Here is a 26094-nt window from a genome sequence, read left to right as displayed (position 1 = left end):
GTGTGTGTGTTACCTGGAGGGGTGTGTGTGTGTTACCTGGAGGGGTGGTGTGTGTGTGTGTTACCTGGAGGGGTGGTGTGTGTGTGTTACCTGGGGGTGGTGTGTGTGTTACCTGGAGGGTGGTGTGTGTGTTACCTGGAGGGGTGGTGTGTGTGTGTTACCTGGGGGTGGTGTGTGTGTGTGTTACCTGGAGTGGTGTGTGTTACCTGGAGGGGTGGTGTGTGTGTTACCTGGAGGGGTGGTGTGTGTTACCTGGAGGGGTGGTGTGTGTGTGTTACCTGGAGGGTGGTGTGTGTGTGTTACCTGGAGTTGTGTGTTACCTGGAGGGTGGTGTGTGTGTGTTACCTGGAGGGGTGGTGTGTGTTAGTTGGAGGCGTGGTGTGTGTGTTACCTGGAGGGGGTGTGTGTGTGTTACCTGGAGGGGTGTGTGTGTGTTACCTGGAGGGTGGTGTGTGTGTTACCTGTGGGGTGGTGTGTGTGTGTTACCTGGAGGGGGTGGTGTGTGTGTTTACCTGGAGGGGTGGTGTGTGTTACCTGGAGGGTGGTGTGTGTGTTACCTGGAGGGGGGGTCTGTGTGGGTCTGTGTGCTCTAGAGTTGGAGCGACTGGAGGCAGCAGAGGGGGGAGACTGGAACAGCTTCTCCTCCATATTGGCTTCTTTGACGAACACACAGGACGTTCCCAGCAGAATGATGCTGTTCAGTACCTTCAGGGAGATCATCCTACACACACACACACACACACACACACACACACACACACACACACACACACACACACACACACACACACACACACACACACACACACACAGTTAAAGATACCCTTTGGGGTAGTAAGTGGACAACAGACCCCATCAGACCAGAGCTGGACAACAGACCCCATCAGACCAGAGCTGGACAACAGACCCCATCAGACCAGAGCTGGACAACAGACCCCATCAGACCAGGGCTGGGTGATACGGACAACAGACCCCATCAGACCAGAGCTGGACAACAGACCCCATCAGACCAGAACTGGACAACAGACCCCATCATACCAGAGCTGGACAACAGACCCCATCAGACCAGAGCTGGACAACAGACCCCATCAGACCAGAACTGGACAACAGACCCCATCATACCAGGGCTGGGTGATACGGACAACAGACCCCATCAGACCAGAGCTGGACAACAGACCCCATCATACCAGAGCTGGACAACAGACCCCATCAGACCAGAGCTGGACAACAGACCCCATCAGACCAGAGCTGGACAACAGACCCCATCAGACCAGGGCTGGGTGATACGGACAACAGACCCCATCAGACCAGAGCTGGACAACAGACCCCATCATACCAGAGCTGGACAACAGACCCCATCAGACCAGAGCTGGACAACAGACCCCATCAGACCAGAACTGGACAACAGACCCCATCAGACCAGAGCTGGACAACAGACCCCATCAGACCAGAACTAGACAACAGACCCCATCAGACCAGAGCTGGACAACAGACCCCATCAGACCAGAGCTGGACAACAGACCCCATCAGACCAGAGCTGGACAACAGACCCCATCAGACCAGAACTGGACAACAGACCCCATCAGACCAGAGCTGGACAACAGACCCCATCAGACCAGAGCTGGACAACAGACCCCATCAGACCAGAGCTGGGTGATACGGACAACAGACCCCATCAGACCAGAGCTGGACAACAGACCCCATCATACCAGAGCTGGACAACAGACCCCATCAGACCAGAGCTGGACAACAGACCCCATCAGACCAGAGCTGGACAACAGACCCCATCAGACCAGAGCTGGACAACAGACCCCATCAGACCAGAACTAGACAACAGACCCCATCATACCAGAGCTGGACAACAGACCCCATCAGACCAGAGCTGGACAACAGACCCCATCAGACCAGAGCTGGACAACAGACCCCATCAGACCAGAGCTGGACAACAGACCCCATCAGACCAGAGCTGGACAACAGACCCCATCAGACCAGAGCTGGACAACAGACCCCATCAGACCAGAGCTGGACAACAGACCCCATCAGACCAGAACTAGGACAACAGACCCCATCAGACCAGAGCTGGACAACAGACCCCATCATACCAGGGCTGGGTGACACAACAGACCCCATCAGACCAGAGCTGGACAACAGACCCCATCAGACCAGAGCTGGACAACAGACCCCATCAGACCAGAGCTGGACAACAGACCCCATCAGACCAGAGCTGGACAACAGACCCCATCAGACCAGAGCTGGACAACAGACCCCATCATACCAGAGCTGGACACACAGACCCCATCAGACCAGAGCTGGACAACAGACCCCATCAGACCAGAGCTGGACAACAGACCCCATCATACCAGAGCTGGACAACAGACCCCATCAGACCAGAGCTGGACAACAGACCCCATCATACCAGAGCTGGACAACAGACCCCATCAGACCAGAGCTGGACAACAGACCCCATCAGACCAGAGCTGGACAACAGACCCCATCAGACCAGAGCTGGACAACAGACCCCATCAGACCAGAGCTGGACAACAGACCCCATCAGACCAGAGCTGGACAACAGACCCCATCAGACCAGAGCTGGACAACAGACCCCATCAGACCAGAGCTGGACAACAGACCCCATCATACCAGAGCTGGACAACAGACCCCATCAGACCAGAACTAGACAACAGACCCCATCAGACCAGAACTGGACAACAGACCCCATCAGACCAGAGCTGGACAACAGACCCCATCAGACCAGAGCTGGACAACAGACCCCATCAGACCAGAGCTGGACAACAGACCCCATCAGACCAGAGCTGGACAACAGACCCCATCATACCAGAGCTGGACAACAGACCCCATCATACCAGAGTTGGACAACAGACCCCATCATACCAGAGCTGGACAAAAGACACACGACCAGAAATTGACCCATTTTGCTCGACAACGATAAACACAAGATTTAATTTTTTATTTCATTTTCACCTCAAACGGCGTCCTCGTCTTAGTGACATACTGTCCTCGTCTTAGTGACCTACTGTCCTCGTCTTAGTGACCTACTGTCCTCGTCTTAGTGACCTACTGTCCTCGTCTTAGTGACCTACTGTCCTCGTCTTAGTGACATACTGTCCTCGTCTTAGTGACCTACTGTCCTCGTCTTAGTGACCTACTGTCCTCGTCTTAGTGACATACTGTCCTCGTCTTAGTGACCTACTGTCCTCGTCTTAGTGACCTACTGTCCTCGTCTTAGTGACATACTGTCCTCGTCTTAGTGACCTACTGTCCTCGTCTTAGTGACCTACTGTCCTCGTCTTAGTGACATGCTGTCCTCGTCTTAGTGACCTACTGTCCTCGTCTTAGTGACATACTGTTAGGCCCATCCGATATTGGAAAGAAGTGGTCGTTTAGGCCCCTGGGGCCACTAGGGGGCCTTTTAAAATGGCGTTTTACCCCCAGGTAGAAGAGAAGACGTCTTACCCCCAGGTACAAGAGAAGACAGCTTACCCCCAGGTAGAAGAGAAGGTGTCTTACCCCAGGTAGAAGAGAAGGTGTCTTACCCCAGGTAGAAGAGAAGGTGTCTTACCCCAGGTAGAAGAGAAGGTGTCTTACCCCCAGGTAGAAGAGAAGGTGTCTTACCCCAGGTAGAAGAGAAGGTGTCTTACCCCAGGTAGAAGAGAAGGTGTCTTACCCCAGGTAGAAGAGAAGGTGTCTTACCCCAGGTAGAAGAGAAGGTGTCTTACCCCAGGTAGAAGAGAAGGTGTCTTAGGTAGAAGAGAAGGTGTCTTACCCCAGGTAGAAGAGAAGGTGTCTTACCCCAGGTAGAAGAGAAGGTGTCTTACCCCCAGGTAGAAGAGAAGGTGTCTTACCCCAGGTAGAAGAGAAGGTGTCTTACCCCAGGTAGAAGAGAAGGTGTCTTACCCCAGGTAGAAGAGAAGGTGTCTTACCCCAGGTAGAAGAGAAGGTGTCTTACCCCAGGTAGAAGAGAAGGTGTCTTACCCCAGGTAGAAGAGAAGGTGTCTTACCCCAGGTAGAAGAGAAGGTGTCTTACCCCAGGTAGAAGAGAAGGTGTCTTACCCCAGGTAGAAGAGAAGGTGTCTTACCCCAGGTAGAAGAGAAGGTGTCTTACCCCAGGTAGAAGAGAAGGTGTCTTACCCCAGGTAGAAGAGAAGGTGTCTTACCCCAGGTAGAAGAGAAGGTGTCTTACCCCAGGTAGAAGAGAAGGTGTCTTACCCCAGGTAGAAGAGAAGGTGTCTTACCCCAGGTAGAAGAGAAGGTGTCTTACCCCAGGTAGAAGAGAAGGTGTCTTACCCCAGGTAGAAGAGAAGGTGTCTTACCCCAGGTAGAAGAGAAGACATCTTACCCCAGGTAGAAGAAAGACCCCCAGGTAGAGGTGTCTTACCCCAGGTAGAAGAGAAGGTGTCTTACCCCAGGTAGAAGAGAAGGTGTCTTACCCCAGGTAGAAGAGAAGGTGTCTTACCCCAGGTAGAAGAGAAGGTGTCTTACCCCCAGGTAGAAGAGAAGGTGTCTTACCCCAGGTAGAAGAGAAGGTGTCTTACCCCAGGTAGAAGAGAAGGTGTCTTACCCCAGGTAGAAGAGAAGGTGTCTTACCCCAGGTAGAAGAGAAGGTGTCTTACCCCAGGTAGAAGAGAAGGTGTCTTACCCCAGGTAGAAGAGAAGGTGTCTTACCCCAGGTAGAAGAGAAGGTGTCTTACCCCAGGTAGAAGAGAAGACATCTTACCCCCAGGTAGAAGAGAAGACATCTTACCCCAGGTAGAGGAGAAGACATCTTACCCCAGGTAGAAGAGAAGGTGTCTTACCCCAGGTAGAAGAGAAGGTGTCTTACCCCCAGGTAGAAGAGAAGACATCTTACCCCAGGTAGAAGAGAAGGTGTCTTACCCCAGGTAGAAGAGAAGACATCTTACCCCAGATAGAAGAGAAGAACACACATGAAGGAGAGAGATCCCTGGATCTTCACTGAGCTGGTCACCACCCTGATCAACTGAAACAGACACACACACACAAATATCAGCCCAATCAATAATAACCCTGTCTCCTCCCCCAGACCTGGGTTCACTATCAATACCAGCCAAATCAATAATAACCCTGTCTCCTCCCCCAGACCTGGGTTCACTATCAATACCAGCCAAATCAATAATAACCCTGTCTCCTCCCCCAGACCTGGGTTCACTATCAATACCAGCCCAATCAATAATAACCCTGTCTCCTCCCCCAGACCTGGGTTCACTATCAATACCAGCCAAATCAATAATAACCCTGTCTCCTCCCCCAGACCTGGGTTCACTATCAATACCAGCCCAATCAATAATAACCCTGTCTCCTCCCCCAGACCTGGGTTCACTATCAATACCAGCCCAATCAATAATAACCCTGTCTCCAAGGTGTCCCCCCATAGACCTGGGTTCAATATCCCTGGTGTCTAGACCAGCCAAATCAATAATAACCCTGTCTCCTCCCCCAGACCTGGGTTCAACTATCAATACCAGCCAAATCAATAATAACCCTGTCTCCTCCCCCAGACCTGGAGTGTCATACTATCAACCCCAGCCAAATCAATAATAACCCTAGTCTGAGAAGAGAAGGACCTTGGATCAATATCAGTCAAATCAATAATACCCCAGGCCCCCCATACCTGGGTTCAATATCCCACTATCAGCCAAAGAGCAATAAGGTGAACCCTGTCCCCAGCAAAGAGCTGTAATACAGTTGAACCCAGGTCTGCAAACCCAGCCTGAAAGAGCTGTAATACTAGTTGAACCCAGGCCTGCAGACCCAGCCTTAAAGAGCTGTAATACCAGTTGAACCCAGGCCTGCAGACCCAGCCTTAAAAAGCTGTAATACTAGTTGAACCCAGGCCTGCAGACCCAGCCTTAAAGAGCTTTAATACTAGTTGAACACAGGCCTGCAGACCCAGCCTTAAAGAGCTGTAATACTAGTTGAACCCAGGCCTGCAGACCCAGCCTTAAAGAGCTGTAATACTAGTTGAACCCAGGCCTGCAGACCCAGCCTTAAAGAGCTGTAATACTAGTTGAACCCAGGCCTGCAGACCCAGCCTTAAAGAGCTGTAATACTAGTTGAACCCAGGCCTGCAGACCCAGCCTTAAAGAGCTGTAATACTAGTTGAACCCAGGCCTGCAGACCCAGCCTTAAAGAGCTGTAATACTAGTTGAACCCAGGCCTGCAGACCCAGCCTTAAAGAGCTGTAATACTAGTTGAACCCAGGCCTGCAGACCCAGCCTTAAAGAGCTGTAATACTAGTTGAACCCAGGCCTGCAGACCCAGCCTTAAAGAGCTGTAATACTAGTTGAACCCAGGCCTGCAGACCCAGCCTTAAAGAGCTGTAATACTAGTTGAACCCAGGCCTGCAGACCCAGCCTTAAAGAGCTGTAATACTAGTTGAACCCAGGCCTGCAGACCCAGCCTTAAAGAGCTGTAATACTAGTTGAACCCAGGCCTGCAGACCCAGCCTTAAAGAGCTGTAATACTAGTTGAACCCAGGCCTGCAGACCCAGCCTTAAAGAGCTGTAATACTAGTTGAACCCAGGCCTGCAGACCCAGCCTTAAAGAGCTGTAATACTAGTTGAACCCAGGCCTGCAGACCCAGCCTTAAAGAGCTGTAATACTAGTTGAACCCAGGCCTGCAGACCCAGCCTTAAAGAGCTGTAATACTAGTTGAACCCAGGCCTGCAGACCCAGCCTTAAAGAGCTGTAATACTAGTTGAACCCAGGCCTGCAGACCCAGCCCTAAAGATCTGTAATACTAGTTGAACCCAGGCCTGCAGACCCAGCCAGTCTCTTACCAGCAGAGCTAAAGGCAGTGGAATGAAGCCCATTCTCCTGGAGACTGAGTCACTGTAGTCTGTATAGGCCTGGTAAACAAACACACACCATATGAATAATGACCTGTCAATAACAACTCATCAATAAATCAATACAATATATTAAATCATCAATAATCATCATCATCATCATCAATATTCATGTTTAAATCTCACGTTTTTCTGTCTGCTGCTGACGAGGTCAAACGCCAGGCTGGCGCGGTACTCCCCGTAGACCTGATGACATAGATGTGGTAAACAGATGAGCTCTAATATATCGGCACCCTTGATGACATAGATGTGGTAAACAGATTAATGTTTATTTCTACCCAGCTGTCACGATCGTCTAATGAATTAACGGACCAAGGCGCAGCGTGAATGGAGTTCCACATGTTTATTAAATGAAACTCACAAAAACAATAAAGAGCAACGAAACGTGACGTTCTGTAGAGCTCACAGGCATCAACACAAAAACAAGATCCCACAAAAACCCAGTGGGGAAAAGGGCTGCCTAAATATGATCCCCAATCAGAGACAACGATAGACAGCTGCCTCTGATTGGGAACCATACCAGGCCAACACAAAAACTAGAGTAACCACTCTAGTCACACCCCGACCTAACCAAATTAGAGAATAAAAGGCTCTCTAAGGTCAGGGCGTGACACCTGTAGACACACCCCCAGGAGAGGACGGGCGGAGGGAGGGAGGGACACTTACGTCTGCAGTGATGTCGTTAAACTAACCCTAAACCACACCCCCAGGAGAGGACGGGCGGAGGGAGGGACACGTCTGCAGTGATGTCGTTAAACTAACCCTAAACCACACCCCCAGGAGAGGACGGGCGGAGGGAGGGAGGGACACTTACGTCTGCAGTGATGTCGTTAAACTAACCCTAAACCACACCCCCAGGAGAGGACGGACGGAGGGAGGGACACTTACGTCTGCAGTGATGTCGTTAAACTAACCCTAAACCACACCCCCAGGAGAGGACGGACGGAGGGAGGGACACTTACGTCTGCAGTGATGTCGTTAAACTTAAACCACACCCCCAGGAGATGACGGACGGAGGGAGGGACATCCACTGCAGTGATGTCGTTAAACTAACCTAAACCACACCCCCAGGAGAGGACGGACGGAGGGAACAGCACCCACAGGTGGTCTGTCATTAAAAATCAAATCATATAAACCGATCAGTACATTATCAATACATCACTAAAAATCAATAATGAAATCATCAGTACATTATCAATACATCACTAATCAATAATGAAATCATCAGTACATTATCAATACAACACTAATCAATAATGAAATCATCAGTACATTATCAAAACATCACTAATCAATAATGAAATCATCAGTACATGATCAAAACATCACTAATCAATAATGAAATCATCAGTACATTATCAAAACATCACTAATCAATAATGAAATCATCAGTACATTATCAATACAACACTAATCAATAATGAAATCATCAGTACATTATCAATACATCACTAATCAATAATGAAATCATCAGTACATTATCAATACAACACTAATCAATAATGAAATCATCAATACATTATCAAAACATCACTAATCAATAATGAAATCATCAGTACATTATCAAAACATCACTAATCAATAATGAAATCATCAGTACATTATCAAAACATCACTAATCAATAATGAAATCATCAGTACATTATCAATACATCACTAATCAATAATGAAATCATCAGTACATTATCAAAACATCACTAATCAATAATGAAATCATCAGTTCATTATCAAAACATCACTAATCAATAATGAAATCATCAGTACATTATCAATACATCACTAATCAATAATGAAATCACCAGTACATTATCAATACATCACTAATCAATAATGAAATCATCAGTACATTATCAATACATCACTAATCAATAATGAAATCATCAGTACATTATCAAAACATCACTAATCAATAATGAAATCATCAGTACATTATCAAAACATCACTAATCAATAATGAATTCATCAGTTCATTATCAATACAACACTAATCAATAATGAAATCATCAGTACATTATCAAAACATCACTAATCAATAAAGAAATCATCAGTACATTATCAAAACATCACTAATCAATAATGAAATCATCAGTACATTATCAAAACATCACTAATCAATAATGAAATCATCAGTACATTATCAAAACATCACTAATCAATAATGAAATCATCAGTACATTATCAAAACATCACTAATCAATAATGAAATCATCAGTACATGATCAAAACATCACTAATCAATAATGAATTCATCAGTTCATTATCAAAACATCACTAATCAATAATGAAATCATCAGTTCATTATCAATACATCACTAATCAATAATGAATTCATCAGTACATTATCAAAACATCACTAATCATTCATATTAACTGATCAGGAAATGATCAATACATTATTAATACATCACTAAATCAATAACATCAGCGATTGATACATTTTCAATACAGACACCCAGTCGATACGAGTCCACAGTTTATGAACAGTGCTGATAATCTGAAACAGTCTAATGTGCTCTCACCTGTCTCTCCTCTGGTCTGTAATTATGACACAGTAATACAACATTACAACAGCCGAACTGACAAGTAACTCCTATGCTGTGAAAATCTCCCCTGAACACTGAATGTTTCAGTCTTACCAATAGACCACCCTCTCAGCTAGCCACCTGGCCACCTTTAGCCTTACCAATAGACCACCCTCTCAGCTAGCCACCTGGCCCACCTTCAGCCTTACCAATAGATCACCCTCTCAGCTGGCCACCTTTAGACCATTAGCCGAACCAATAGACCACCCTCTCAGCTGGCCACCTTTAGCCTTACCACCATCTCAGACCACCCCTCAGCTAGACCACCCTATCAGCCACCTGGCCCACCTTAGCCTTACCAATAGACCACCCTCTCAGCTAGCCACATGGCCACCTTTAGCCCATTAGCCGAACCAATAGACCACCCTCTCAGCTGGCCACCTTTAGCCTTACCACCATCTCAGCTGGCCACCTTTAGCCTTATCACCCTCTCAGCTAGCCACCTGGCCACCTTTAGCCGTACCAATAGACCACCCTCTCAGCTAGCCACCTGGCCCACCTTTAGCCTTACCAATTGACCACCCTCACAGCTAGCCACCTGACCACCTTTAGCCTTACCACCATCTCAGCTAGCCACCTTTAGCCTTACCACCATCTCAGCTGGCCTCCTTTAGCCTTATCACCCTCTCAGCTAGCCACCTGGCCCACCTTTAGCCTTACCAATAGACCACCCTCTCAGCTAGCCACCTGGCCACCTTTAGCCGTACCAATAGATCACCCTCTCAGCTGGCCACCTATAGCCTTACCAATAGACCACCCTCTCAGCTAGCCACCTGGCCACCTTTAGCCTTACCAATAGACCACCCTCTCAGCTAGCCACCTGGCCCACCTTTAGCCTTACCAATAGACCACCCTCTCAGCTAGCCACCTGGCCCACCTTTAGCATTATCAATAGACCACCCTCTCAGCTAGCCACCTGACCACCTTTAGCCTTACCACCATCTCAGCTAGCCACCTTTAGCCTTACCACCATCTCAGCTGGCCACCTTTAGCCTTATCACCCTCTCAGCTAGCCACCTGGCCACCTTTAGCCATACCAATAGATCACCCTCTCAGCTGGCCACCTTTAGCCTTACCAATAGACCACCCTCTCAGCTTGCCACCTGGCCCACCTTTAGCCTTACCAATAGACCACCCTCTCAGCTAGCCACCTGGCCACCTTTAGCCTTACCAATAGACCACCCTCTCAGCTAGCCACCTGGCCACCTTTAGCCTTACCAATAGACCACCCTCTCAGCTGGCCACCTGGCCACCTTTAGCATTACCACCATCTCAGCTGGCCACCTTTAGCCTTATCACCCTCTCAGCTAGCAACCTGGCCACCCTTTAGCCTTATCACCCTCTCAGCTAGCCACCTGGCCACCTTTAGCCTTACCAATAGACCACCCTCTCAGCTAGCCACCTGGCCCACCTTCAGCTGTACCAATAGATCACCCTCTCAGCTGGCCACCTTTAGACCATTAGCCTTACCAATAGATCACCCTCTCAGCAAGCCACCTGGCCACATTTAGCCTTACCAATAGACCACCCTATCAGCTAGCCACCTGGCCCACCTTTAGCCTTACCAATAGACCACCCTCTCAGCTAGCCACATGGCCACCTTTAGCCGAACCAATAGACCACCCTCTCAGCTGGCCACCTGGCCACCTTTAGCCTTACCACCATCTCAGCTGGCCACCTTTAGCCTTATCACCCTCTCAGCTAGCCACCTGGCCACCTTTAGCCGTACCAATAGACCACCCTCTCAGCTAGCCACCTGGCCCACCTTTAGCCTTACCAATTGACCACCCTCACAGCTAGCCACCTGACCACCTTTAGCCTTACCACCATCTCAGCTAGCCACCTTTAGCCTTACCACCATCTCAGCTGGCCTCCTTTAGCCTTATCACCCTCTCAGCTAGCCACCTGGCCCACCATTAGCCTTACCAATAGACCACCCTCTCAGCTAGCCACCTGGCCACCTTTAGCCGTACCAATAGATCACCCTCTCAGCTGGCCACCTATAGCCTTACCAATAGACCACCCTCTCAGCTAGCCACCTGGCCACCTTTAGCCTTACCAATAGACCACCCTCTCAGCTAGCCACCTGGCCCACCTTTAGCCTTACCAATAGACCACCCTCTCAGCTAGCCACCTGGCCCACCTTTAGCATTACCAATAGACCACCCTCTCAGCTAGCCACCTGACCACCTTTAGCCTTACCACCATCTCAGCTAGCCACCTTTAGCCTTACCACCATCTCAGCTGGCCACCTTTAGCCTTATCACCCTCTCAGCTAGCCACCTGGCCACCTTTAGCCATACCAATAGATCACCCTCTCAGCTGGCCACCTTTAGCCTTACCAATAGACCACCCTCTCAGCTTGCCACCTGGCCCACCTTTAGCCTTACCAATAGACCACGCTCTCAGCTAGCCACCTGGCCACCTTTAGCCTTACCAATAGACCACCCTCTCAGCTAGCCACCTGGCCACCTTTAGCCGTACCAATAGACCACCCTCTCAGCTGGTCCACCTGGCCACCTTTACCCTTACCAGCATCTCAGCTAGCCACCTGGCCACCTTTAGCCTTACCAATAGACCACCCTCTCAGCTAGCCACCTGGCCACCTTTAGCCGTACCAATAGACCACCCTCTCAGCTGGCCACCTGGGCACCTTTAGCCTTACCACCATCTCAGCTGGCCACCTTTAGCCTTATCACCATCTCAGCTAGCTACCTGGCCACCTTTAGCCTTACCAATAGACCACCCTCTCAGCTAGCCACCTGGCCCACCTTTAGCCTTACCAATAGATCACCATCTCAGCTTGCTACCTGGCCACCTTTAGCCTTACCAATAGACCACCCTCTCAGCTAGCCACCTGGCCCACCTTTAGCCTTACCAATAGACCACCCTCTCAGCTAGACATCTGGCCCACCTTTAGACTTACCAATAGATCACCCTCTCAGCTAGCCACCTGGCCACCTTTAGCCGTACCAATAGACCACCCTCTCAGCTGGCCACCTGGCCACCTTTAGCCTTACCAGCATCTCAGCTAGCCACCTGGCCACCTTTAGCCTTACCAATAGACCACCCTCTCAGCTAGCCACCTGGCCACCTTTAGCCTTACCAATAGACCACCCTCTCAGCTGGCCACCTGGGCACCTTTAGCCTTACCACCATCTCAGCTGGCCACCTTTAGCCTTATCACCATCTCAGCTAGCCACCTGGCCACCTTTAGCCTTACCAATAGACCACCCTCTCAGCTAGCCACCTGGCCCACCTTTAGCCTTACCAATAGATCACCATCTCAGCTTGCTACCTGGCCACCTTTAGCCTTACCAATAGACCACCCTCTCAGCTAGCCACCTGGCCCACCTTTAGCCTTACCAATAGACCACCCTCTCAGCTAGACATCTGGCCCACCTTTAGACTTACCAATAGTTCACCCTCTCAGCTAGCCACCTGGCCACCTTTAGCCTTATCACCCTCTCAGCTAGCCACCTGGCCACCTTTAGCCATACCAATAGATCACCCTCTCAGCTGGCCACCTTTAGCCTTACCAATAGACCACCCTCTCAGCTTGCCACCTGGCCCACCTTTAGCCTTACCAATAGACCACCCTCTCAGCTGGCCACCTGGGCACCTTTAGCCTTACCACCATCTCAGCTGGCCACCTTTAGCCTTATCACCATCTCAGCTAGCCACCTGGCCACCTTTAGCCTTACCAATAGACCACCCTCTCAGCTAGCCACCTGGCCCACCTTTAGCCTTACCAATAGATCACCCTCTCAGCTTGCCACCTGGCCACCTTTAGCTTTACCAATATACCACCCTCTCAGCTAGCCACCTGGCCACCTTTAGCCTTACCAATAGACCACCCTCTCAGCTAGACATCTGGCCCACCTTTAGACTTACCAATAGATCACCCTCTCAGCTAGCCACCTGGCCACCTTTAGCCTTATCACCCTCTCAGCTAGCCACCTGGCCACCTTTAGCCATACCAATAGATCACCCTCTCAGCTAGCCACCTGGCCACCTTTAGCCATACCAATAGATCACCCTCTCAGCTGGCCACCTTTAGCCTTATCAATAAACCACCCTCTCAGCTTGCCACCTGGCCCACCTTTAGCCTTACCAATAGACCACGCTCTCAGCTAGCCACCTGGCCACCTTTAGCCGTACCAATAGATCACCCTCTCAGCTGGCCACCTGGCCACCTTTAGCCGTACCAATAGACCACCCTCTCAGCTAGCCACCTGGCCCACCTTTAGCCTTACCAATTGACCACCCTCACAGCTAGCCACCTGACCACCTTTAGCCTTACCACCATCTCAGCTAGCCACCTTTAGCCTTACCACCATCTCAGCTGGCCACCTTTAGCCTTATCACCCTCTCAGCTAGCCACCTGGCCACCTTTAGCCGTACCAATAGACCACCCTCTCAGCTAGCCACCTGGCCCACCTTTAGCCTTACCAATTGACCACCCTCACAGCTAGCCACCTGACCACCTTTAGCCTTACCACCATCTCAGCTAGCCACCTTTAGCCTTACCACCATCTCAGCTGGCCTCCTTTAGCCTTATCACCCTCTCAGCTAGCCACCTGGCCCACCTTTAGCCTTACCAATAGACCACCCTCTCAGCTAGCCACCTGGCCACCTTTAGCCGTACCAATAGATCACCCTCTCAGCTGGCCACCTATAGCCTTACCAATAGACCACCCTCTCAGCTAGCCACCTGGCCCACCTTTAGCATTACCAATAGACCACCCTCTCAGCTAGCCACCTGACCCACCTTTAGCCTTACCAATAGACCACCCTCTCAGCTAGCCACCTGGCCCACCTTTAGCCTTACCAATAGACCACCCTCTCAGCTAGCCACCTGACCACCTTTAGCCTTACCACCATCTCAGCTAGCCACCTTTAGCCTTACCACCATCTCAGCTGGCCACCTTTAGCCTTATCACCCTCTCAGCTAGCCACCTGGCCACCTTTAGCCATACCAATAGATCACCCTCTCAGCTGGCCACCTGGGCACCTTTAGCCTTACCAATAGACCACCCTCTCAGCTTGCCACCTGGCCCACCTTTAGCCTTACCAATAGACCACGCTCTCAGCTAGCCACCTGGCCACCTTTAGCCTTACCAATAGACCACCCTCTCAGCTAGCCACCTGGCCACCTTTAGCCTTACCAATAGACCACCCTCTCAGCTGGCCACCTGGCCACCTTTAGCATTACCACCATCTCAGCTGGCCACCTTTAGCCTTATCACCCTCTCAGCTAGCAACCTGGCCACCCTTTAGCCTTATCACCCTCTCAGCTAGCCACCTGGCCACCTTTAGCCTTATCACCCTCTCAGCTGGCCACCTTTAGACCACCCTCTCAGCTAGCCAGCTGGCCCACCTTTAGCCTTACCAATAGACCACCCTCTCAGCTAGCCACCTGGCCCACCTTCAGCTGTACCAATAGATCACCCTCTCAGCTGGCCACCTTTAGACCATTAGCCTTACCAATAGATCACCCTCTCAGCAAGCCACCTGGCCACATTTAGCCGAACCAATAGACCACCACCTTTAGCCGTACCAATAGACACCCTCTCAGCTGGGCCACCTTTAGCCTTACCAATAGACCACCCTCACAGCTAGCCACCTGACCACCTTTAGCCTTACCACCATCTCAGCTAGCCACCTTTTAGCCTTACCACCATCTCAGCTGGCCACCTTTAGCCTTATCACCCTCTCAGCTAGCCACCTGGCCACCTTTAGCCGTACCAATAGACCACCCTCTCAGCTAGCCACCTGGCCCACCTTTAGCCTTACCAATTGACCACCCTCACAGCTAGCCACCTGACCACCTTTAGCCTTACCACCATCTCAGCTAGCCACCTTTAGCCTTACCACCATCTCAGCTGGCCTCCTTTAGCCTTATCACCCTCTCAGCTAGCCACCTGGCCCACCTTTAGCCTTACCAATAGACCACCCTCTCAGCTAGCCACCTGGCCACCTTTAGCCGTACCAATAGATCACCCTCTCAGCTGGCCACCTATAGCCTTACCAATAGACCACCCTCTCAGCTAGCCACCTGGCCACCTTTGCCACCTTAGCCTTACCAATAGACCACCCTCTCAGCTAGCCACCTGGCCCACCTTTAGTCTTACCAATAGACCACCCTCTCAGCTAGCCACCTGGCCCACCTTTAGCATTACCAATAGACCACCCTCTCAGCTAGCCACCTGACCACCTTTAGCCTTACCACCATCTCAGCTAGCCACCTTTAGCCTTACCACCATCTCAGCTGGCCACCTTTAGCCTTATCACCCTCTCAGCTAGCCACCTGGCCACCTTTAGCCATACCAATAGATCACCCTCTCAGCTGGCCACCTTTAGCCTTACCAATAGACCACCCTCTCAGCTTGCCACCTGGCCCACCTTTAGCCTTACCAATAGACCACGCTCTCAGCTAGCCACCTGGCCACCTTTAGCCTTACCAATAGACCACCCTCTCAGCTAGCCACCTGGCCACCTTTAGCCGTACCAATAGACCACCCTCTCAGCTGGCCACCTGGCCACCTTTACCCTTACCAGCATCTCAGCTAGCCACCTGGCCACCTTTAGCCTTACCAATAGACCACCCTCTCAGCTAGCCACCTGGCCACCTTTAGCCGTACCAATAGACCACCCTCTCAGCTGGCCACCTGGGCACCTTTAGCCTTACCACCATCTCAGCTGGCCACCTTTAGCCTTATCACCATCTCAGCTAGCTACCTGGCCACCTTTAGCCCTACCAATAGACCACCCTCTCAGCTAGCCACCTGGCCCACCTTTAGCCTTACCAATAGATCACCATCTCAGCTTGCTACCTGGCCACCTTTAGCCTTACCAATAGACCACCCTCTCAGCTAGCCACCTGGCCCACCTTTAGCCTTACCAATAGACCACCCTCTCAGCTAGACATCTGGCCCACCTTTAGACTTACCAATAGATCACCCTCTCAGCTAGCCACCTGGCCACCTTTAGCCGTACCAATAGACCACCCTCTCAGCTGGCCACCTGGCCACCTTTAGCCTTACCAGCATCTCAGCTAGCCACCTGGCCACCTTTAGCCTTACCAATAGACCACCCTCTCAGCTAGCCACCTGGCCACCTTTAGCCGTACCAATAGACCACCCTCTCAGCTGGCCACCTGGGCACCTTTAGCCTTACCACCATCTCAGCTGGCCACCTTTAGCCTTATCACCATCTCAGCTAGCCACCTGGCCACCTTTAGCCTTACCAATAGACCACCCTCTCAGCTAGCCACCTGGCCCACCTTTAGCCTTACCAATAGATCACCATCTCAGCTTGCCACCTGGCCACCTTTAGCTTTACCAATATACCACCCTCTCAGCTAGCCACCTGGCCACCTTTAGCCTTACCAATAGACCACCCTCTCAGCTAGACATCTGGCCCACCTTTAGACTTACCAATAGTTAACCCTCTCAGCTAGCCACCTGGCCACCTTTAGCCTTATCACCCTCTCAGCTAGCCACCTGGCCACCTTTAGCCATACCAATAGATCACCCTCTCAGCTAGCCACCTGGCCACCTTTAGCCATACCAATAGATCACCCTCTCAGCTGGCCACCTTTAGCCTTACCAATAGACCACCCTCTCAGCTTGCCACCTGGCCCACCTTTAGCCTTACCAATAGACCACGCTCTCAGCTAGCCACCTGGCCACCTTTAGCCGTACCAATAGATCACCCTCTCAGCTGGCCACCTGGCCACCTTTAGCCTTACCAATAGATCACCCTCCTTTAGCCTTATCACCATCTCAGCTAGCAACCTGGCCACCTTTAGCCTTACCAATAGACCACCCTCTCAGCTAGCCACCTGGCCCACCTTTAGCCTTACCAATAGATCACCCTCTCAGCTAGCCACCTGGCCACCTTTAGCCTTATCACACTCTCAGCTAGCCACCTGGCCACCTTTAGCCTTACCACCATCTCAGCTGGCCACCTGGCCAACATTTAGCCTTACCAATAGACTACCATGTCAGCTAGCCACCTGGCCCACCTTTAGCCTTACCAATAGACCACCCTCTCAGCTAGCCACCTGGCCCACCTTTAGCCTTACCAATAGACCACCCTCTCAGCTAGCCACCTGGCCACCTTTAGCCTTACCAATAGACCACCCTCCTCAGCTAGGTTTGCACCTGGCCTTTAGCCTTACCAATAGACCACAGTCCTACTCCAACACACCAGAACCCAGTCCTGCTCTAACACACCAGAACCCAGTCCTACTCTAACACACCAGAACCCAGTCCTACTCTAACACACCAGAACCCAGTCCTACTCTAACACACCAGAACCCAGTCCTACTCTAACACACCAGAACCCAGTCCTGCTCTAACACACCAGAACCCAGTCCTACTCTAACACACCAGAACCCAGTCCTACTCCACCTTTACACACCAGAACCCAGTACTACTCTAACACACCAGAACCCAGTCCTGCTCCAACACACCAGAACCCAGTCCTGCTCCAACACACAGAACCCAGTCCTGCTCCAACCACCAGTAGTCCTGCTCCAACACACCAGAACCCAGTCCTGCTCCAACACACCAGAACCCAGTCCTGCTCCAACACACCAGAACCCAGTCCTGCTCCAACACACCAGAACCCAGTCCTGCTCCAACACACCAGAACCCAGTCCTGCTCTAACACACCAGAACCCAGTCCTACTCCAACACACCAGAATCCAGTCCTACTCTAACACACCAAAACCCAGTCCTGCACCAATACACCAGAACCCAGTCCTGCTCCAACACACCAGAACCCAGTCCTGCTCCAACACACCAGAACCCAGTCCTGCTCCAACACACCAGAACACAGTCCTGCTCCAACACACCAGAACCCAGTCCTGCTCCAACACACCAGAACCCAGTCCTGCTCCAACACACCAGAACCCAGTCCTGCTCCAACACACCAGAACCCAGTCCTGCTCCAACACACCAGAACCCAGTCCTGCTCCAACACACCAGAACCCAGTCCTGCTCCAACACACCAGAACACAGTCCTGCTCCAACACACCAGAACCCAGTCCTGCTCCAACACACCAGAACCCAGTCCTGCTCCAACACACCAGAACCCAGTCCTGCTCCAAAACAGGGAGGGTTTTATTCAGCAGCCTGTCAGTGCAGTATTAACTCTGGGGGGGTTTAAGTGCCTTGCTTAAGGGCACAACGGCAGGAGGTGTTATAGATGGGGTCAGAGAGCAGCGGCCTTTCATTGTCAATACCAGTGATAATAATGAAGGGGTCATAACACACCATTTTCAGTCACCTTTTAGGCCCCACAGTGAGACACCTTTTAGGCCCCACAGTGAGACACCTTTTAGGCCCCACAGTGAGACACCTTTTAGGCCCCACAGTGAGACACCTTTTAGGCCCCACAGTGAGACAACTTTTAGGCCCCACAGTGAGACACCTTTTAGGCCCCACAGTGAGACACCTTTTAGGCCCCACAGTGAGACACCTTTTAGGTCCCACAGTGTGACACCTTTTAGGCCCCACAGTGAGACACCTTTTAGGCCCCAGTGAGACACCTTTTAGGCCCCACAGTGAGACACCTTTTAGGCCCCACAGTGAGACACCTCTTAGGCCCCACAGTGAGACACCTTTTAGGCCCCAGTGAGACACCTTTTAGGCCCACAGTGAGACACCTTTTAGGCCCCACAGTGAGACACCTTTTAGGCCCCACAGTGAGACACCTTTTAGGCCCCACAGTGTGACACCTTTTAGGCCCCACAGTGAGACACCTTTTAGGCCCCAGTGAGACACCTTTTAGGCCCCACAGTGAGACACCTTTTAGGCCCCAGTGAGACACCTTTTAGGCCCCACAGTGAGACACCTTTTAGGCCCCACAGTGAGACACCTTTTAGGCCCCACAGTGAGACACCTTTTAGGCCCCACAGTGAGACACCTTTTAGGTCCCACAGTGTGACACCTTTTAGGCCCCACAGTGAGACACCTTTTAGGCCCCACAGTGAGACACCTTTTAGGCCCCACAGTGAGACACCTTTTAGGCCCCACAGTGTGACACCTTTTAGGTCCCACAGTGAGACACCTTTTAGGCCCCACAGTGTGACACCTTTTAGGTCCCAGATAAACAGACAGACAAACAAACAGACAGACAGGCAGACAGGCAGGCAGACAGGCAGGCAGGCAGACAGACAGACAGACAGACAGACAGACAGACAGGCAGGCAGGCAGGCAGGCAGGCAGGCAGACAGTAGTTACCAGGGTTCCATGAGAACTGCTCCATGTTCCGTAGACAGACAATGAGTAACAGAACATAGTTAGTGAACCTCTCCTTTATGTCTGTGGAGAGAGAGAGGGAGGAGGGGAGAGAGAGGGGGGTGTGGGGAGAGAGAGGGGTGAGGAGAGAGAGAGGGAGGAGGGGAGAGAGAGGGGGTGAGGGGAGTGAGGGGAGAGAGAGGGAGGAGGGGAGAAAGGGGGTGGAGGGGAGACAGGGGGTGAGGGGAGAGAGAGGGGGTGAGGGAGAGAGGGGGGGTGAGGGGAGAGAGAGGGAGAAGGGGAGAGAGAGGGAGGAGGGGAGAGAGAGGGAGGAGGGAGAGAGAGAGGGGGTGAGGGGAGTGAGGGGAGAGAGAGGGAGGAGGGGAGAAGGGGGGTGGAGGGAGACAGGGGGGGAGGGGGAGAGAGAGGGGGTGAGGGAGAGAGGGGGGGTGAGGCGAGAGAGAGGGGTTGAGGGGAGAGAGAGGGGGTGAGGGGAGAGGGGGTGAGGGGAGAGAGAGGGGGTGAGGGGAGAGAGAGGGGGTGAGGGGAGAGAGAGGGAGGAGGGGAGAGAGAGGGGGTAGGGGAGAGAGAGGGGGTGGGGGAGAGAGAGGAAGAGAGAGATGGGGGAGGAGGTGAGGTAATAGAGAGAGAGGGTGGGGTGATAGAGGGAGAGAGAGAAGAGTAGAATTACTGTTATATTTACCTCAATAACAACCCAGATGGAATAAAAATGTTTTAATGGCAGAATAAGACCACAAGGGTCAGAGGTCAGGGGTCATACAGAGGCATCAGGGGGTCAGAAGGGCGCCAAGGGGTCAGAGGGGTGCCACTGTTAGATATCTGAAAGAGGTTGTTAGAGGTCAGGGGTTAGAGGTCAGTGGTAGCTGTACTCACCACTGTTAGACATCTGAAAGAGGTTGTTAGAGGTCAGAGGTAAGGGGTTAGAGGTAAGGGATTAGAGGTCAGGGGTTAGAGGTCAGGGGTAGTTATACTCATCACTGTTAAGACATCTGAAAGAGGTTGTTAGAGGTCAGAGGTTAGAGGTCAGGGGTAGTTATACTCACCACTGTTAGACATCTTAAAGAGGTTGTTAGAGGTCAGAGGTTAGGGGTTAGAGGTCAGGGGTAGTTATACTCGCCACTGTTAGACATCTGAAAGAGGTTGTCAGAGGTTAGGGGTTAGAGGTCAGGGGTTAGAGGTCAGGGGTAGTTATACTCACCACTGTTACACATCTGAAAGAGGTTGTTAGGGGTTAGAGGTCAGGGGTTAGAGGTCAGGGGTAGTTATACTCACCACTGTTAGAAATCTGAAAGAGGTTGTTAGAGGTCAGAGGTTAGGGGTTAGAGGTCAGGGGTTAGAGGTCAGGGGTAGTTATACTCACCACTGTTAGACATCTGAAAGAGGTTGTTAGAGGTCGGGGGTTAGAGGTCAGGGGTTAGAGGTCAGGGGTAGTTATACTCACCACTGTTAGACATCTGAAAGAGGTTGTTAGAGGTCAGAGGTCAGGGGTTAGAGGTCAGGGATAGTTATACTCACCACTGTTAGACATCTGAAAGAGGTTGTTAGACGTCAGAGGTCAGGGGTTAGAGGTCAGGGGTAGTTATACTCACCACTGTTAGACATCTGAAAGAGGTTGTTCTTCTCAAACTTCTTAAACACACTTCCTTTGATCTCCACGAACTACAGAGAAACAACAGTCACTGATCTGGGTGGGTGTCTCAGGGTGTCTCAGAGAAACACAACAGTCACTGATCTGGGTGGGTGTCTCAGTGAAACAACAGTCACTGATCTGGGTGTGTCTCAGTGTGTCTCTCTCAGAGTGTGATCGTGCATGTGTGTCTCAGTCACTGTCTGGGTGGGTGTGTGTGTCTCAGAGAAACACAGTCACTGATCTGGGTGTGTGGACTCACATTGTTAGACACAACAGTCACTGATGGTGAGTGTCTCAGAGACTCACTGATTGTGAGAGTTGAAGGCAACATTCACTGATCTGGGTGGCCTGGACCACTGATGAGGATAGCATGAAGAACAACACACATCTAAGGAAACAACCTGAAACACAGACTACCACAACCTGACTACACACTCAGGAAACAGCCTGATACAGACTACCACAACCTGACTACACACTCAGGAAACAGCCTGACACAGACTACCACAACCTGACTACACACTCAGGAAACAGCCTGACACAGACTACCACAACCTGACTACACACTCAGGAAACAACCTGATACAGACTACCACAACCTGACTACACACTCAGGAAACAGCCTGATACAGACTACCACAACCTGACTACACACTCAGGAAACAACCTGAAACACAGACTACCACAACCTGACTACACACTCAGGAAACAGCCTGACACAGACTACCACAACCTGACTACACACTCAGGAAACAACCTGAAACACAGACTACCACAACCTGACTACACACTCAGGAAACAGCCTGACTACACAGAAACACAACAGTACACAACCTGACTACACACTCAGGAAACAACCTGATACAGACTACCACAACCTGTACACACTGAAACAGCCTGACACAGACTACCACAACCTGACTACACACTCAGGAAACAGCCTGACACAGACTACCACAACCTGACTACACACTCAGGAAACAGCCTGATACAGACTACCACAACCTGACTACACACTCAGGAAACAGCCTGATACAGACTACCACAACCTGACTACACACTCAGGAAACAGCCTGACACACAGACTACCACAACCTGACTACACACTCAGGAAACAGCCTGACACAGACTACCACAACCTGACTACACACTCAGGAAACAGCCTGACTACCACACCTGACTAGGAAACAGCCTGATACAGACTACCACAACCTGACTACACACTCAGGAAACAGCCTGACACAGACTACCACAACCTGACTACACAGGAAACAGCCTCACACAGGAAACAGCAGCCTGACACACTACCACAACCTGACTCAGGAAACAGCCTGACAACAGACTGACTACACACTCAGGAAACAGCCTGATACAGACTACCACAACCTGACTACACACTCAGGAAACAGCCTGACACAGACTACCACAACCTGACTACACACTCAGGCCTGAAACAGCTACTGACTACACACTCAGGAAACAGCCTGACACAGACTACAAACCTGACTACACACTCAGGAAACAGCCTGACACAGACTACCACAACCTGACTACACACTCAGGAAACAGCCTGACACAGACTACCACAACCTGACTACACACTCAGGAAACAGCCTGACACAGACTACCACAACCTGACTACACACTCAGGAAACAGCCTGACACAGACTACCACAACCTGACTACACACTCAGAAACAGCCTGACACACAGACTACCACAACCTGACTACACACTCAGGAAACAGCCTGACACAGACTACCACAACCTGACTACACACTCAGGAAACAGCCTGACACAGACTACCACAACCTGACTACACACTCAGGAAACAGCCTGACACACAGACTACCACAACCTGACTACACACTCAGGAAACAGCCTGACACCACAACCTGACTACCACAGGACCTGACAGACTACACAACTCAGGAAACAGCCTGACACAGACTACCACAACAGCTGACTACACACTGACAGGAAACAGCCTGACACAGACTACCACAACCTGACTACACACTCAGGAAACAGCCTGACACAGACTACCACAACCTGACTACACACTCAGGAAACAGCCTGACACAGACTACCACAACCTGACTACACACTCAGGAAACAGCCTGATACAGACTACCACAACCTGACTACACACTCAGGAAACAGCCTGACACAGACTACCACAACCTGACTACACACTCAGGAAACAGCCTGACACAGACTACCACAACCTGACTACACACTCAGGAAACAGCCTGACACAGACTACCACAACCTGACTACACACTCAGGAAACAGCCTGACACAGACTACCACAACCTGACTACACACTCAGGAAACAGCCTGACACCTGACAGACTACCACAACCTGACTACACACTCAGGAAACAGCCTGACACAGACTACCACAACCTGACTACACACTCAGGAAACAGCCTGACACACAGACTACCACAGGAAACCTGACTACACACTCAGGAAACAGCCTGACACAGACTACCACAACCTGACTACACACTCAGGAAACAGCCTGACACAGACTACCACAACCTGACTACACACTCAGGAAACAGCCTGAAACACAGACTACCACAACCTGACTACACACTCAGGAAACAGCCTGACACAGACTACCACACAACCTGACTACACACTCAGGAAACAGCCTGACACAGACTACCACAACCTGACTACACACTCAGGAAACAGCCTGACACACAGACTACCACAACCTGACTACACACTCAGGAAACAGCCTGACACAGACTACCACAACCTGACTACACACTCAGGAAACAGCCTGACACAGACTACCACAACCTGACTACACACTCAGGAAACAGCCTGACACAGACTACCACAACCTGACTACACACTCAGGAAACAGCCTGACACAGACTACCACAACCTGACTACACACTCAGGAAACAGCCTGACACAGACTACCACAACCTGACTACACACTCAGGAAACAGCCTGACACAGACTACCACAACCTGACTACCACAACCCTGACTACACACTCAGGAAACAGCCTGACACAGACTACCACAACCTGACTACACACTCAGGAAACAGCCTGACACAGACTACCACAACCTGACTACACACTCAGGAAACAGCCTGACACAGACTACCACAACCTGACTACACACTCAGGAAACAGCCTGACAGACTACCACAACCTGACTACACACTCAGGAAACAGCCTGACACAGACTACCACAACCTGACTACACACTCAGGAAACAGCCTGACACAGACTACCACAACCTGACTACACACTCAGGAAACAGCCTGACACAGACTACCACAACCTGACTACACACTCAGGAAACAGCCTGACACACAGACTACCACAACCTGACTACACACTCAGGAAACAGCCTGACACAGACTACCACAACCTGACAGACTACACACTCAGGAAACAGCCTGACACAGACTACCACAACCTGACTACACACTCAGGAAACAGCCTGACACAGACTACCACAACCTGACTACACACTCAGGAAACAGCCTGACACAGACTACAGACTACCACAACCTGACTACACACTCAGGAAACAGCCTGACACAGACTACCACAACCTGACTACACACTCAGGAAACAGCCTGACACAGACTACCACAACCTGACTACACACTCAGGAAACAGCCTGACACACAGACTACCACAACCTGACACACTCAGACTACCACAACCTGACTACACACTCAGGAAACAGCCTGACACAGACTACCACAACCTGACTACACACTCAGGAAACAGCCTGACACAGACTACCACAACCTGACTACACACTCAGGAAACAGCCTGACACAGACTACCACAACCTGACTACACACTCAGGAAACAGCCTGACACAGACTACCACAACCTGACTACACACTCAGGAAACAGCCTGACACAGACTACCACAACCTGACTACACACTCAGGAAACAGCCTGACACACTGACAGGAAACAGCCTGACACAGACTACCACAACCTGACTACACACTCAGGAAACAGCCTGACACAGACTACCACAACCTGACTACACACTCAGGAAACAGCCTGACACAGACTACCACAACCTGACTACACACTCAGGAAACAGCCTGACACACAGACTACCACAACCTGACTACACACTCAGGAAACAGCCTGACACAGACTACCACAACCTGACTACACACTCAGGAAACAGCCTGACACAGACTACCACAACCTGACTACACACTCAGGAAACAGCCTGACACACAACTGACCACAACCTGACTACACACTCAGGAAACAGCCTGACACAGACTACCACAACCTGACTACACACTCAGGAAACAGCCTGACACAGACTACCACAACCTGACTACACACTCAGGAAACAGCCTGACACAGACTACCACAACCTGACTACACTGAAACAGCCTGACACAGACTACCAGACTACACACTCAGGAAACAGCCTGACACAGACTACCACAACCTGACTACACACTCAGGAAACAGCCTGACACAGACTACCACAACCTGACTACACACTCAGGAAACAGCCTGACACCAGACTACCACAACCTGACTACACACTCAGGAAACAGCCTGACACAGACTACCACAACCTGACTACACACTCAGGAAACAGCCTGACACAGACTACCACAACCTGACTACACACTCAGGAAACAGCCTGACACAGACTACCACAACCTGACTACACACTCAGGAAACAGCTACTGACTACACAC

At 50.9% G+C, this 26094-nt stretch overlaps 1 protein-coding gene and 1 long non-coding RNA gene across 2 annotated transcripts in view; both read right to left on the bottom strand.

Annotated features, from left to right (window-relative positions):
• Positions 1-557: 557 nt before the first annotated feature.
• Positions 558-26094, bottom strand: part of LOC135528801 (transmembrane anterior posterior transformation protein 1 homolog) — a gene marked incomplete at its 3' end in the record, with an annotated part of 56217 nt that continues 30680 nt past the window's right edge. Inside the window, exons 5-9 of the mRNA XM_064957860.1 lie at positions 7551-7571; positions 7011-7070; positions 6816-6884; positions 4920-4996; positions 558-721 (exon numbers count right to left, since the gene is read on the bottom strand). Of these exons, the coding sequence (XP_064813932.1) occupies positions 558-721; positions 4920-4996; positions 6816-6884; positions 7011-7070; positions 7551-7571 (391 nt within the window). The remainder of the gene's footprint in view (positions 722-4919; positions 4997-6815; positions 6885-7010; positions 7071-7550; positions 7572-26094) is intronic.
• LOC135528803 (uncharacterized) lies at positions 7974-21637 on the bottom strand. The gene is made up of 4 exons (XR_010453583.1): positions 21627-21637; positions 21327-21396; positions 19720-19800; positions 7974-7992 (listed from the first exon to the last, which is right to left on the bottom strand). It is a non-coding gene; the product is annotated as an uncharacterized LOC135528803 (long non-coding RNA).

The sequence above is a fragment of the Oncorhynchus masou genome, unplaced genomic scaffold, assembly GCF_036934945.1.
Source record: "Oncorhynchus masou masou isolate Uvic2021 unplaced genomic scaffold, UVic_Omas_1.1 unplaced_scaffold_1038, whole genome shotgun sequence".
NCBI classification, from domain to species: domain Eukaryota; kingdom Metazoa; phylum Chordata; class Actinopteri; order Salmoniformes; family Salmonidae; genus Oncorhynchus; species Oncorhynchus masou.
Note: the sequence above shows the minus strand (reverse complement) of the source record. Positions and strands in the feature narration are given on the sequence as shown.